At 38.9% G+C, this 16,486-nt stretch overlaps 1 protein-coding gene across 1 annotated transcript in view; it reads right to left on the reverse strand.

Annotated features, from left to right (window-relative positions):
- The window catches only part of TTC39C (tetratricopeptide repeat domain 39C), a 44,131-nt gene that overhangs the window by 7,030 nt on the left and 20,615 nt on the right, over positions 1-16,486 (reverse strand). The window contains exons 3-12 of the mRNA XM_044424106.1: positions 15,670-15,798; positions 12,801-12,915; positions 10,618-10,972; positions 8,560-8,728; positions 6,201-6,294; positions 5,416-5,523; positions 4,818-4,927; positions 2,680-2,803; positions 2,059-2,156; positions 110-214 (exon numbers count right to left, since the gene is read on the reverse strand). Coding sequence (XP_044280041.1) covers positions 110-214; positions 2,059-2,156; positions 2,680-2,803; positions 4,818-4,927; positions 5,416-5,523; positions 6,201-6,294; positions 8,560-8,728; positions 10,618-10,972; positions 12,801-12,915; positions 15,670-15,798 — 1,407 coding nt within the window. The remainder of the gene's footprint in view (positions 1-109; positions 215-2,058; positions 2,157-2,679; positions 2,804-4,817; positions 4,928-5,415; positions 5,524-6,200; positions 6,295-8,559; positions 8,729-10,617; positions 10,973-12,800; positions 12,916-15,669; positions 15,799-16,486) is intronic.

Below are 16,486 nucleotides of genomic sequence, written 5' to 3' on the forward strand. Positions count from 1 at the left end.
GGAAAAGAAAAGCGTACTTCCAACTCACTTGCAACTATATTATGGTTCTATATTAAGCAGTAAGCAGCACCTAACCCCAAAGCCCAAGCAAAACCATCTACAATGTTACCTGTGGTTCTTCTAATAAAAGACAACCAAGTTCATAGCATGCATATGGCTGAATATACAAATTGTTTTGGCGGCACAATTCATCTTTAAGGGCTTGCTGAAAGAACTGCAAAAGAAAAGAAAATTATTATCATTCCCATTAATTTTATTTCTATACTTTTATTTCTGTAAAAGCTCTCTGGGCAGTTTACAACAGTACATTAAATACAATAAAATATAATATAGACCACAGACAGCAATTCATACAACATAAAATTATAATATAAAATGTAAAAACCAAATTTAAAGAGTTACAATAGCTAGCACAAATTAAATCACACAGCAATGTTTCCATGAACAAAACAAATCTTTTCAATAGGCACTACATTTCTCGTTAGAGTTTGCAGCAATCTCCAGCTGTGAAACTTCTTACTTTGCCAGCTTTCTAAACAGATTGATGCATCAAATCGAAAGTATATTGAGAATAATGATCCTATACAATAAGAATGAATTAGGGTAGTGTCTTCCAGAGTGGTCTAAGTCCAGTGGTTTTCAACTACTGGTCCATGGATAAGCACTGGTCTGCGGAAGATGTCCTGCGAGTCTGTGGGGGGAGGGTGTATCCCGCTCACCAAGGACCAGCATGGGACTGTGTGCTCCACCACTTCCTCCTCAGCTGGCATCGTGTTCATGGAGACTGTGCCAGTGCTGCTGGGGGTGGGGGGAGCAGGGAGGGGAGAGATAGCTCAAGGAAAGCCAGCTGGGAGCTGCACTGCACCGATTTCTGTATTTTGTTCTTTTGTTGGCATTTTTTGTTGTTCAGTCGCTGGCTGTTTTGGAGAATTTTCATTATTTTGGTATTGTGTTTGGAAACTAATACACAGAATACTGTATTATATGCATGGTATTTTTTGTTTCTACCTCAGTGGTCCCTGAGGCAGTTTTCCTGTTTTCACCAGTCACCGGCTGTGGAAAGGCTGAAAACCACTGGTCTAGTCTATTCAGATATTTCCCTTCCTTTGAAGCATCCTGTACTGCTTAGAAAAAAAGAGAGAGCAATCACGCTCACAAGAGATTTCTCCAGAATTTCAACTTCCCATCAGAGGAGGAGGGCAAGGGAAAGAGAGAAGGTTCTACTACCAGAAACTGCCTGGCAGCCAAGTCTATCCACTGTTTCTTCAGAGGATTTCATGGTACTGGGAAGCAGGCTAAAGAATGCAGCGGAATTTCAAATTCTAGAACACTGTCTGAGAAGCTATGAGACATTTTTTCCACCTAATAACCAATGTTCTCTGGGCACAGTACAAACAGTTAAGTACCTAAAATGTCATTGACAAAATAAAAATACTATACAGATATTTAGAAGACCACAATACAATACAATGCAGCACAGGAATCATTCAAGCAACCATAAACAACTACGATTACATCTCTTAAATGCCTGGGAAAAGAGAAAGATACCAAAAAAATGCCTGTCACAGGAACCATGTGGGGTTAGTATTTCATAAACAGGGTACCACAACAGAAAAGGTTCTCTCTCTCGTAGCCGTACCCCTACATAACTTTCTTTGGTGAAGGAGCCTGGACAAGGAGCTCCAAAGGTGATTTAAGGGTTCAGACAGATAATTACAAGAGATTATTCCTTTAGATACTCTGGTCCCAAGTGTTAAATGTCAATATTAACTTTGAATTGAGCTTGGAAAAAGAACTGGAGCCAGTGCAGCTGCTAAAGTACTTTGACGGAGCGTTCCCATTAGCCCTCACCATTTGTTATGTTGGCTAGGACTGATGGGAGTTGCAGGCAAAACATCTTGAGGATTAAACATTTCTTACCCCCGCTCTAATAATTTTGTTCACATAACTCTGAATGCCCATTTGCAGCACCACCAGTACACAAAGAACATTTCCTTGCTATTTCACAAAACTTGCTCTTAAAAAGATATGAAGATTTTTTTTTTGTTCTACTCCTACCTGAACAGCATCCTCAGCATTTCCTAAACATTTATGTATGGCACCAAGCAGCAAGTTTTTCAAACCAAGAACAGCAGAATCATCCACTTCTTGGCAAGCTTTATTAGGACAAAAAGAAAGTAATAGATTGAAATGCCTGGTTTCTAAGTTAGATATTCTAATGCTCCCCATCCACCATATTAGAACTATGATTCTCAAAATCAAGTAGGGCTATCAGAAAGTCAACAAGATAGTTTTAAACCCACCCCTGATTTGCCTGTCTTTTTCTATTTCTTTCTAGTCAACATATGGATAAAAAGTGCTACTACCCTGCCTTCCAATTATTTGCAGCATATACTTCCACCATTTTGACTTAAGAAACTGCCAAATATATTTTCAAAAAGATAGCAGTAGAGCAGGACTTCAAAACTTCAGTCTGATTTATAGTTATTATTCTAGTGTTTATTATTTTAAACACAGGAGCTTATAGCATGCCAGTCATTAGATGAATGAGCCAGTTTTTGCTTTCAAATTGGCACAAACTGCTAGCATTGCTGATAAAAAAGTGATGGGAAAATGAACTCTCTTATGGAAAAAATAGCAATGGGTACAAAAAAGCAAGACAGAAGTCGCATCTCATACCTTGACTCATGTGCTGTAGGTTGGTAAAGGAACAGTTTGGAAGAGCTTTCCATAAATACAGTACTTCAATGGATGCCAGTACACAGAGCTGTTTGGTTGGTTTCTGCTTCCTAAATCTATCTGCCTGCAAATAGTAAAAATTGTTATTTTCTTTCCAATCTAAGTCAAGGACAATTGTTTTCAACATAATCATGTAAATACAGACTTTAGAATTATACACCTGGGGAAACTGCAACACTTGTAAAAAAATCATCATGAAGAGCAGCAGTCTTGAAAGACTGTTACTTGTGGGGTCCTGCAACACCATGCTCCTGTTCAGGGCTACAACCAGCCTGGAGCAGCAACCTTGTAGAGGTGTGGGACTCACTGAGGACAATGCCCTTTACAGTTCACTTTTGCTTTTAACTTCTTGCACAGTACTAAAGGGCTCAGCACTAGGACTGAGCAGCAGCCCTGAAACTAAGTAAATGATTGCTATGTACTCGTAGCTGGAACCAGAGAACAAGTAAAGTGTAAGGAGCATGTATTTTCCCTCTACCAAAAAAGCAGACACTAATCCTCATCAGAAGAAAACCATAACGCATTCAATGTTTTAAGGCTTAACTGCAGACATAATTTCTAGACTCACAGTTTTCCAGTTTCCTTAGACCCTTTATTTTTCCATTACCAAGGAGGAAATCAGAGAAAAGGAAAATCAAGGAGTGTAGTAAAATTATGAATGGACAGAAGCCTATCATCTCTTCCTCAGACAAAAGGCAGCAGCAAAGGCAGAAGTTCCTGTCTCTGGCATTCAATATAAACTCAGAAGTTCCCACTACACACAATGATATGATTGATTCCTCTTTTGTCTTATTTCCATGTCCTCCTAGAAGCTCACAAGACTTACAAGTAAATAAAAAAGATGCTACTGCATACTGAAGAAGTCCCCTAAATATGCACAAACCACAACCTATTTTGAGGTGGCTCCATTTCAAAGTTATAGGCACTGAACTACCCAAGCTCACTGGTAGAAAGAACGAGGCAACTTGAGGGCTGCTCCAGACATTATAAAGTTTCTGTGTAGAAAGCTGTTTGTGTGCAATCATGCACTATGCAATGAATGCACAGACAAAAATTTTCAACCTTAGATATACGCACTGGAGATCTACAGCCAACTGTCCTTTCCTATTCATGCAAATAGAATGCAAATATTGTGGATTTAGAGTTCAAGAAATTTCCCTGTGTGAATTATGTAAGAATTTTATAACAAAGAGCCTCAAAGCCTGCAAGCTCATAGCAGTACTTGTGTCTGCAGTGAAATCTGCATTGCTTATGCAAATACTGGGAAGTCAAGCAAGAGCATTCAGACTGTGACAAAGGTGTCCTTGGATCCAGACCCTTCATTTGCCAGAGGGGCCCCACTCACCTCCATAGCAAAATCAATTGCCTCCCTCTTAGAACCAATGTGAGGAGGAAGTAAAAACAAAGAACAGCACAGTCTGTATCTGCCACACCTCCTGTCCTGGTTACCACTTTCTTCTTCCCCTTGCCAACTCTTCTGTGCATTGTAAGAATCACAATTGTTGGGGAGCAGGAAAAAATATATTTGTCAGGAAAGGACAGTTTGTGCAGTCCCGTGGTACACCAACTGTTAAATCATTTGCTTCACGCAACAAAACTCCTCCCATCTGGAAACACTTGAGCTATTGCCCAGTATTGTACCTACTGGTTTGAAAAGGCCACAGTGGGAAATAATGTTGCTGTCCAAGCAGTGTTGTTCAATACTGAATGTTTCAGAGAGGTACTACAGATGGCCATTATTTTTAAATCATAATTGTCAGCATCGTAAAAGCAGTGCTCAATGGAAATGACTGCTCCACTTCTGCTGGATCTGTTGTGCTCAAAGGAGTGACTACTTGTGCAACAGGCCCTTCACACTTCTAAAAATAACCTCAAAAATTGGCATAACACTAGTTTCCAGATCAGGGCAGGCCAGTGCAGCTCCCTTTTGCAAACTGTACTGACTTACTCTGACGAGAAACTAATTGTTCTAGTCATTTTGGGTTATTTTTAGAAGCACAAGAACCACATTGTGTGCATGACCGTGCTAGCAAAACCACAGGCATAGTATGATACTAGCTGGAGCTTATGTTACTAACCTTTTTTACTGAGAACTGCTCGATTTGATTGTTTTTTCTTTTAAAGAGCTTCTGAACTTCCTTGAAAACATTCTGTGCATCATTTACATCACCAGTGGCTCCTTGACACACTATAATGAAGTAAAAAAGAGTTTGCCCAGTTATCTTAAGACAACTGCCTGCCCGGGCCACTACATTTAATCTCCCCATCCACCTCCATTTAGGACTGCATGCTTTCTCCATGGCTATTTATTTGTATAATAACTTTATTAAGAATTAGTGCCTAGATTTACTTCTGTCTTCCTTCACCAGCCTTTTCATGTCAAGTTTCTTAGAGTGCAAGCAGGTCCTGTATTACCTTTAATCTTAGTACAGGACCTAGAAAATGCCAGGCTCCTTATAAATGATACAAGTCATCCCACACCTGGAGCAACATGCCAAGCTCACGTTTTGTCTAACAGAAAACAGAAAGAGGTACACACAATTTGCTACAGTTGCTTTTGTTGTGATTTATAAATCTGTGGGTAAGTTTTCTTGCTGAAATATGCTGGTAACATATACCAGAGTAAGCATGCATGCATGCATTCATCCATACGATTAGTTATGTAGTGATACTTCCCTGCTGTTAAATAGGCATAATAGCACTGGGACCATCTTGACTCATTTTTAAGACGTTCAAAGGATTCAAAGGCATCCTTGAAATTCATTTCTATCATGCTACACCAGCCTGTAGAAACAAGAAAAACATTTTTGAGTAGAGAAAAGAAATGGAGTATACATGGTATAAACACAGCTAAATAAAACTTAAACAAGTAAATTTCCATGCTTGAATGAGTCCCAATCCTTGTGCATCACACAAGGCCCTTGTAACATGTTGTCCTTCACTGCATTATGTCTACCTGAAGGCCTTCACAAAACATCTAAGTTGTTATACTTTGAAACACTTGATGAAGAATGTATCAGTATACCTCCTTTTAAATAAAACATCTATAATTCTAATTGTATGCAAAATAGTCTATGTCCCATAAATGAATAAAATATAATTTCAGAACTGGAGTGTGTGAGGTTTATTTTTATTCTCCTAATGCTGTGTACGTATGTACTTGGAAAACACAATCAAAGCTATAGCTGAACATTATAATTTTAACTTAAGTGGTGTACAGGCTAGCAATAGATATGAGCATATATTCAAAGAACATTTGTGCACCAATGGATTATGAGGCATGATATACTAATGAACTGTAAACAATGAAAAGGGCAATTTCACTAGGAAAAGATCAAAAGTTATTACATTGCTCCCTTATAAGGAAAATGCAAGGTTCTTAATATACTGTGTACTATTAATATTAGTAGCAGTTGTTAAACATAGTAGAAAGAAGAAATGATATTAGTATCATTATATACCAATTTCATATAGGCAGACATGCTGAATCTCTCTCTGATCAGTTGCAAGTTCCAAAGCAGTATGAAAGGAGGCCAAGGCACTGTTGATTTGACACTACAAAGAGGGGAGAAAAGGTCTATCATCAAAATGCCAATGTGAATAAATATGAACGTTATCAATGCAATTCAAACCTTACAGAACACTGTAGAAATGAGGACACACAACTGTAGGATAAAATAGTTATATACTTAGTAGCCAAACTACTGGTTATTCAAAGAATTTTATTCCCTTGTCCTCATGCCTCCAAGATGGTCAGGTCGCAATGTTACATGTATATATGCAACAGCTGGAAGGGTGCCCTCTTTTCTAGCACACAACATATACCATGCTGGCTGTTCCAGCATGGTATCCCAGGGCTGGGCAGCCTTTAAGCATTTTGTTCTTCACCAGAAGTCCAAGGTCCACTTCCCAAGGCCAGAGGAAAATGTCATACACTAAAGAATTCTAAGGGCAGGAATTTGTTCTCAGAACCAGAATAGAACAGTACAGTCCTTCTACTTCTGATTACCCCAAGCTTCCTTCAATTTCAACAGTAGAATTTAGGGTAGGAAATGAGTCATCTTGTTTTGGCCATCATTAAGCACTTGCAAGTGGGAACATTTTCCAGATCAATTAATACAAAGACCAGATGATCCAAATCTACTTTCTGCTCACACTATACCCACTCAGCCTGGGAAGGGGAAAACTTACCACTTGGAAAATTCCCAAGGGTTGTATAAACAGAAGATGATCCCAGCTTTCCTGAAACTCCACAGAAGTTTCCATGAAGTGCAGGCCCCCATGTGAATCAGTTTATGACAGCAACAGCCCCAGCATACACTCCTGCCTCACACAATGATGCCTAAGCATCATCTGCACCACTAGCACAGACAGCAATGTCAGTTCCTGTTTCAGCCGCATTATGCTGCTCATAACCACCTCTGTGGAACACAGAACACCAAGGGGAGGAAGGAGGGTCATACAATGAAGCACCCACATACCTTCCCAAGCAAAAAGCTTTCAGAGGGTGCTTCTCCTTCAACAGTGAACATGATCAAGTCCTGAATATACGCAGTATCTTTTCTGAAGGTCAAAACTGAGATGTCTAGGAAGGCCCTACTAGTTGTATGAAATTAGTTTTGTCCAGAAAACAATACATTTCATTAACAACTTTTAATATCATGCAGATGCTCTTGCTTACGTCCTATGAAAACACTGTACTAAGTATAGATCTGTGGCAGAACTAAATCCTGTGAGTAATAAAGATAGCTACAAGCATAATGAACAAGAATTATCCCCCTTTATAGCAAAAGCCTCCAATAATTATTCAGCTACTCTACATCAAGCCATCATTTGAAATCCCATGGCATAAAAAACACACTGCTTACTTCAGAAAAAGTTGCTAATTCACCTATGAATTCAGATTATAGGTTATCCCTCTTCTCCTTAAGCAGTCATCTGTCTGCCCAAATGTTTTCAAGCCCTCCAGTCAGAGCAGCTAAGCCATGTAAGACAGAGGAACAATTACATTTCAAGCATATGTCAGCTCATGAAACAATATATATGCTGAGAATTATACAGATCCAATTTTGCTATTGAACACATCCATCAGAGCCAGCCCAAGAAAACAAAGCAATGTATACAGCTGGGATGGAGGGCAGAATACTGCTCTACAAGAAACCTAAAAGAATCAACTGGGCTAAATTCAAAATCATTTGTAATCCTCTTCTCCAGTCTCTGTCCTCATGGTTAGGCACCTCAATCCACCTTCCACTTTCACATCTAACTAGCTGGTAAGTTTTTAGGCTGCTTCATATTGTACATTTTGCCCATGTGACTCTAGATAAGCGCAAGCTGCAAAATTCAATTGTTTTACCTCTTATATCATCTAAGTTCCAGCAGTAAATTGACTCATGCTGGTGTCGTTTTATTCTGCCAGTTAAGCACAACTTCAGAGCAACTCATTTCTTCTCCCACAAGGGGGCAGGAAGACACTAAGCTGACAGCAATGAAAGCTACCAAAGGGACAGCAGCCAACTAGGAGAAGTACTCTAAGTTTGCCAAAGGAAACACTGTAAGGACAGTTAGAGATTTCAAAACATTTTGCAAAGTCTATGCACCTAGAGCACTTTATACCAGGAAGTTGCTATTTTCAAAATAACACTCAGAATCTACTCTCGTCCCCCCAAACTCTACCTTCCTGGCTACATTATTAGCAAGACAGATGTGGATGGAATGGTGGGTGCAGAGGGTACATATTGTTTCCTTCAAAATGGATGATGTTTTGCTGGAACACTTTCAATTCAGTTACCAAATCATTAGAGAGGAATCTTATAGTACCTCTAAGCGCTGTATTCTTCCTTTAAAGAACATAAAAAGGGATGAGTTTGGATAAGCAGCTTCTTTTTTCTGAAGAATCTCTTTCGCCTCTTGCAATCCAGCTTTAGTATCACTGCCATCCAAAGCAAAAAAAGGACGAACCACAGTATGGTACCACAGCAAGGCTAATCTGAAAGGACACACACACAGAGATAATGACATTAACTAGTCCTACAATTAGGCAATGCTGACACAAGATTAGAAACCCAACTCTCCTCTCTGTCTCATATATGTCAGGCCTCTACTGTGTTAAAACCTTAATATACATATTAATCACAGCAAGCAGCATGGAAAGTTAAAAGCAAGGTCACAAACTGACACACCACACACAGGCAGAGCAGAAGTATACATGCTGCCAGAGGTGTTTCAGACATGTGTGTTGCTACTAACCACCCACTGGAAAAAGCAAATCATGTCCCATCTGCCTTTAACAATGGCTTGAAAACCAGCTACATGATCAGTAAGGTCAATACAAATCTTCAGCCACAACCTTAAGCCATGCTTGGTTGTATTCCTCCAATTCTGCACAGGGAGCAAGCCTATGGCTGCACCTTAAGGGAACTTCTTACAGACAAATGCACAGTGGATTTCATTCACAGAAAAGTGTAAAAGGGGCTCAGGGCTTCCTTCCTTCCAAGCTAAAAGTCTATTCAAATATGGAGATAGAAGGGTTTGAAGCAAGTGGAAGTTCTCACTATGCATTTCTTGGCACAGATGGAAACTCCACCCCAGTGAAGTGAATCAGTGTGCAAACTGAATTCAGGATTGAGTTATAGGTCCTTATCCCATGTTAGCCTAAATTAAGTCACATTCATTACAATGGGGTTACTCAAAGTAAGACTAACATTGAATATAACCCATTTTACCAAAACACTGAGCAGGGGAATAAACAAGATGGCCTGTAGCTGAAGTAGAATGGAAGAACACAACACTTCATTTTGATTCCAGAAGTTGGAGTTCTGACACTAGGAGTATACAATTTCCCCAAAAGCCTGCTGGGCATACTGACTATAATGTGTCAGCACCCAAAAACAGATGTACAGCTGTAATCTAATATAAAAAAGAAATTGCTCCAATTACACATTCTTCACTAACTCCTGACTAAACTCCTAACAACAAAAAGAGTATTCCTACAAAAGGCACCATTTCAACTGACTTCTTTTCATTAGCAGAAATGGGATTTGGTGGATTCAAAGTGTTCTACTCTAAGCCTGAGATTTTGTACAGCTGCAGGATCTGCAAAATAGAAGTTCCTTCCTGCAGGGCTACCTGAATTCATTTGAAGGGAAATGGGATACTATAATTGTGTAAAGTGATAAGAGCAGGCGTAAGTGCCTCCTTATCCAGTGAAATGAATACAGAAGCCTGAATGCAGGAGTCCCATTTATCACTTGCAGACCACACCAGGGCTTTGATTCAAGCCATTTGTGTTTCAAATAAGGTCCACCACCAATATACAGAAAGCATACAAATGTTTTAAAATTCCCCAACTTAAACTAGAAATTCTCAGCCAAGCTCACTGAAGACTAATAAAACTTTTCAAATTAGTTAGAGCTTACAAATTGCTTATTTTATTACCATTCACTTCAAGTGTAAGTATTTGTATTCACTAAGAATCTTCATAGGGTACAATTAAAGTACTATTGCATGTCAACCATTGCACATTAAGCACCAATTTGTTCATAATGTTAGACATATAGGAAGTGGCTTCATGCTGAGTCAGACCCCTTTGATCCACCTAGTGTCTATTGTTGAAAGTAACTGATAGAGGCTCTCCAGGATTTTGGGCAGGATTCTGTTTGCCAGCCCTACCTGGAGATACTGGGGATTGAACCCAAGACCTTCTACATGCAAAGCATAACACCTACCAAGAGCTACAGCTATTCTCCCTGCAGAGGTTTCCATTTAAAAAGAAAAAAAATGCAAGAAACCAAGGCTGCTTTCTAACTCATGCTGGCTTGCTGTTCACTTACTCTCAGTAATAAGTTATTACCAAAGCATTGCAATATAGCTACTCACGTAGCTAAAGGGGCCTTCATGTCCTTACTTTCACTTGCATACATCAGTGAAGAAAGCCCCTGTAGGCGGTCTCCAGGAAAACCCAGCAGGTTGATGATTTTGAGCAGGTTTGGGGGCACCATGGATATGCAAAGATGAAAAAGTCCATATCCAAAGCTAACAGCACCTTTCAGTCTGTTTAGCGAATCCTCCGTTACACCTTCTGCGGCAATATGATTATCATTTGCAGCATCGGAGGTCAAGGATTCCCGATTTATCTTCTTCTGATATAATTCCTGAAGTGTATTAATGTCTGTGTAGCACTTATTGTAGATTTTCCAAGCTTTTCTAAGGATCCACCCACCTTTTATGTAAGCTGAGGGGAGAAAAAAGAAAGGCTTTTTCAAACTGAGAAACTACAGAAGAATAGTCTTAAGGTGACCATTCCTGAGCAAAGACATTTCACAGATGTTTTTGCTCAAGAATGTGTGAAACTGTTAAGTACAATCCATCAAAAAAATCAACACTATCTCTGTGGTTGAATGATGACAAAGCTTGTTTCTTTTTAACCATACCACCTATGTTAATCAGCTCTTCAATACAGGTATGTCAGTGTTAAGTACACAGTATCATTATGGGAATGGCAACCATTAAATGTAATCATCACTGTCTGTTCATTGTTTTATTTTAGTTCCCTTTGACTGTGCACACACTTGAGTGTATGCACTTGTACAGGGACACCCCATGCCCCCAGTATTTTATAAGGATCTGCCAATGTGAGGTGAACACTCTCTGCATTGCATTAAATTAACTATGTCCAGGAAAGTTCATACCAGAATAAATTCCTTAATCTTGTATGGTGCCATTAAGACTCTTTCATGGAATATAAATTGCTTGTTAGAGACAAAGATAAGACAAATTTACAACACAAAGTCATGCTTATACTCAGACCCTATATGTGATTTTTAAATCAAAACAACACAAAAGGACTGAAGCCGTTTGTAAGTATACAGTATATAGAGAAGACTGCCATTGCTTTCTAGAGAATCCAATGTAATGCTGTGCTGAAAGACTCAAAACCAGTATGTAAGAATAAATCAGGTCAGAAGAGCAAGACTAAGTAGCGCTGAAGGACTGTTACAACCATAAATCAATAAAATAGTTAAATCACTCTTACTCCTTTCCCAAATACTTTGCAATAGCCTATAACAAAATAAAGAGAGCAGTCTGCTCTAGATTGAACAAGCTTTGGACAATGAAGCTGTTTCTTGCAATAAAACATTTGTACAGATAGCTATGATTCAGCTTTATAATAAGGCTAAAGTTACTGTAGTACCGTGCATTTGCAAGTACTTTCTGCTGGATGGCATATTTGGTTCTTAAACAGTTCATCACAAGGCAAGTGTTTATATAATTTCCTTCAGCAATGCTGCAGTAGGCATGGAGCAGAGGGAACCCCTTCACCATCATCTTGGAGTACATATCCACAGATAAGTAATGTGGGCTACAGTTCAGAACATCTCTATATAAATTCTCTATTTTCATAGCTAAAGTACTAACATGCAGAAAACCATCAGGTAAAACTTCAAAGAGTATTGCAGCACCCTAAGGACAATAATATTTATTATGGCACAAGCATTTGTGGAGTGATATACCTAGCTATATTTAAACTATTCCCAATAACTAAGGTAACAATAACATATAACACTGTGTCTGGACATAGAACTACTATTATTATGTTCTATTGTATTTCAATGTATTTTATTGTGTTGTAAGCCGCCCCGTGGCTTCGGCAAGGGGTGGCATAGAAATGTTATAATAATAATAATAATAATAATAATAATAATAATAATTCATGTACATAAAAATATTTCTGGTTCTGTCAACACTGTTAACAGAGGCAATAACCCATAAGAATAGACTTTGGCATTCTAAAAATGTACTGAAACTACACAAAGAAAGCTACAGAATACATAGGAAAAGTTATGGCTTGTTTTTCTTTTAGCAAATTGTACCTTTCAGGAAGGTATTAGAAGATAAATTTACTAGAAGGTTTAAAATCAACTGAAAGTCAAATTGATCAATAAATAGTACTTTATTCCCACATAAGAAAAGAACTACTAAGCTAAATCAAAATGACAGAACATTCAACCAAATGCCATGAAAAAATTAAGACTTTTTAAATATTAGAACCTAGAACTGACCTGATAATTCTTGTTTTACAAAAGAGAGCACAGCAAGATAAACTTGACAGTCTGCTACAATTATCTGTCTCTGCAATCGATCAATCATGGATAGGGCTGTCTTTCGACCATCAACCTGTTTAAAAACCATGAGAGAAAACTGGAAATGTCATATGCATCTTAAAATTTCCTAACACAAACAATGTTTACTTCATAATGGGGCTTCTAGTCAAGCAAAGATAGTTTTATAAAAATGGAAACCCTAGAATGTTGAAACAATACCCATTTCTAAAGACAATTTTCATATTGTGAGGATAAAACTATATTATAATTAGAATCAAATACTGCACATTTCCCACTTGTTACAGAAGTCACATTCATTGTTCATATGTACCATGGTAAGGTTCTACTGACAGACCATATCATAGTTCCTTACTGAAAGCATCTTCTTTCAAAAGAGAAGTCAGAGTCACAATACTAACACAGACCCCTAAGCATTCTGGAAGTATGATATGAACCAAACATATGCCCACGTGTGACACTCTGGAGGGTGCAAACTTAGTTTGACATAATTTTGTGGTGAGAAATGTGAAGAAATAGAAAGACATGTAGAGTATCAAATACCACAGAGTCCATAGCAATGCAAGAGAATGCCCTTTAAATGAAAAAGGTCTGCTTTGTATTTTAGCTAGCTTAGTACACAGGTAGAGAATGTGTGGCCATCCAGATGCTACTGAATTAGAACTTCCATCAGCCCTAGCCAGCACAGACAATTGCAAGGGCAGATGGGAATAGTAGTCCAGCAACATCTGAAGGGCCACACATACCCCACACTTACATCAGTACAATAAGCAGATACTACTGTGCATCCTATCAGATCAAGATCATTAAGATCATTTAAAGCAGACATGAGCAACACTTGACCTTCAGGCTGCATGCAGTCCTTGGCACTCACCAGTGTGGTCCCTCTACCCTCCTTTAGCCTCTGCCACGTTTTTTTTTCTTTTTATTGAAGCGGGAATAAAAGTAGTAGCTTGACAATGAAATTACTTTGGCAGCTGTGGGGAAAATGTGGGTCTGGATGAATGGATGGGGGAACTGGCCCCATGACAGCCTGAAGTTTTGCAGCCCTGTTTTAAAGGATCATAGAGTAAGTGTGATGGTGAGAGTGTTGAACTGCAGAACTAGGCCCTGCTTAGACATGAAGCTCATGGGGTGATGTTGGATTAGTCACTCATTCTCAGCCCTACCTCCAAAGTTGTAGCTGTGTAATTAAAAAGGAGCAATGTAAGCCACCTTGAGGTACAGAATATAAATGTGATGTAGTAAGTAGACTGGTACTGTTTACATACCGATACAATATCTAAATGATATTTAGAATATCATTTTGTCTTTCTTCCAGTGTCAGAGAAACCATTTTCTATGAAAATGTAATAATCTGAATGGGTTGGGTTGTTTAATATAGCATTGTGCTGGCACCCCTTCCCTGGCTTCATAAGCAACTGTGTAGAGATGCAGTTGCTCATTGGGAATAGGAAAACAGAGCCCTCTCCTCCTTTTCCCATTAGGACATATATGGAATAGCAAATCTAAACCAACTGCCCAGACTGTATACACTCAGCATTAATAATGCAGCATATTCTCAAAGAGAGCCAAAGCTTCAATTATTTATAGCCTATGCAGCATCCTGCACTAGTTCCAGTGAACTAGCAGAGCTAGACATGAACAATAGGACACTTCAACAGGGCTACCAGCTACAATTAATCATTCTGATTTTGCAGAGAGAATGTGTTGAATATATTTATATAACAGGTGGTGGTAACTGAGGTGGAAACATTACCAGGTTTTACTAGCTGAGAGAATACTGTACTAATCATTATTATTTGTTAAGTACCAAACAGTGAGCTTCTTATCTGTCAATTTTAAGTTTTGAGAAATAGTAGCCAAATTCTAAAGGCAAGCAGAGATCCACACATGGCTGCTGAGACATGATGTTGCAAATGTCTGTATAAAGCTGTGACTCAAGTCATGTTGAGTTGTTCTGCTCATAGTTTAGCTCTATGTGTGTGGCGCAGAGGCAAGCACACCACTGCATGCACTCATCGCAAATCTCGTCACCATCTTCACCCTCTCTGCCGAGTTGTGGTTTCAAGTGAATAGCCCCTCTCTAGTGCACTGTTCTACTCCCAGCAGGAGCCAGTCAAGTGCCACTGGGATAATAGTAGCCGGGGGGGGGGGGGCGACAACTCTCTTCGCCTCTCAGTACCTGGAATTCAGAAGATCAAGGCTACCTCTTAACCGGGAGCCTCTATTTAGCCATCACACATGAGAGGTTTCCACAGGTCCAGGCAGTATGAAGCTAAGCCAAGTGAAACATATAATTCATTTAGTAGGGAATTGTAGATACCTCCCAGAGGACTCGGCCACCATTGTCAAACAACTCTACATGGCCAGCAAATGGAAAAGAGGCATGCATAAAACTAGGAACAAGAAACAAACTTCACTGCAAGAAAAAACCCAGTTATCTAACAACAGGCAGTCAATAAATAGCAACAAAATGGCTGGGGTTACTTAAATAAAGTTTTGTTTACGGTGAGTAGCTAAATAGCACCACATTTTGTCCAGATAAGCAGGAGTCAAGATTTTGTCCTTCAATTACAAGAACTTGTCTGTAATTGAAGCTGGTGACAACTAGCTTCGCTTTTGCCTGCTCAGAGAAGTAAAGAATAAGGCCGAAGCTAGGATGGAGATGTGTATTTGAGTGAACACCAGTCATGAATCCTGGGAATTCTGGTACACAAGAAATCAGAGCAATGGTTCAAACCTGAACCAAAAGGCTGCACAACATTGTTTTGGCACAGTATGTATTCATTCACCTAATAGCACTTACATTTTTCTTAATTTTATTTTTGATGGTTTCTATAACTCCTGCTTCTTCGCTCTCGCACAGTTTTTCAGTAGCTTTTAAATCTTCACATGCCAGCTGCATTTTTTCTTCTTCAAAAGTCATCATGGCATTCTGTTAAAACATAAAGACTATTGAATCATAAAGTGACACACTAATCTAAACCTGCTTACTATTTCACAAAGGATGTTATATAAACTGTTTTATAAGTACTTGAAATAAGCTCACTGTCTAAGAAACAACCATCTCACTGAAGAGCACTGCATTTAACAGTCACGGACAGAGAAACTGTAAAGCTAATCCAGCAAATTAGGACATGCTAACTTTATCATCATGCACTGAACAGAAGGGTATAGACAGGCAGTAGGATGAACACTCCCCAGTGGAACAATATAACATTAATTGAAGAATTCTTCTAATTATTACATACTTAATCTAACTGTTGAGATCACAATTAACAGTGCCCTGTGCTCATAAATCTTGAATACTTAGGTTTGCAGCCTGAGTACTGTTCAAAAGCATATAATTCCTTTGGCCTAGTAGTTTCAAACGCAACTAAGGGGGCAGGTCAAATAACTCTCATGTCCTGGTTTAGCACTAGATTTCTTCAGCACTGAAGAAATCTAATTCCATATGCAATGGTTTTTCAAGAGAGGTGATTTCTCATTATATTAATACTTCAGCAAGTAAAGATACTATACAGCAGCTTAGCCATACTGGCTGGCAATGATGAAAGCTATAGTCCAACACTTCTAAAGGGCATGAGGTTGGGGAAGACTGCTGTCCAACATGAACATCTTGA

The sequence above is a fragment of the Varanus komodoensis genome, unplaced genomic scaffold (genome assembly GCF_004798865.1).
Source record: "Varanus komodoensis strain SLA01 unplaced genomic scaffold, ASM479886v1 scaffold14_1, whole genome shotgun sequence".
NCBI lineage: Eukaryota > Metazoa > Chordata > Lepidosauria > Squamata > Varanidae > Varanus > Varanus komodoensis.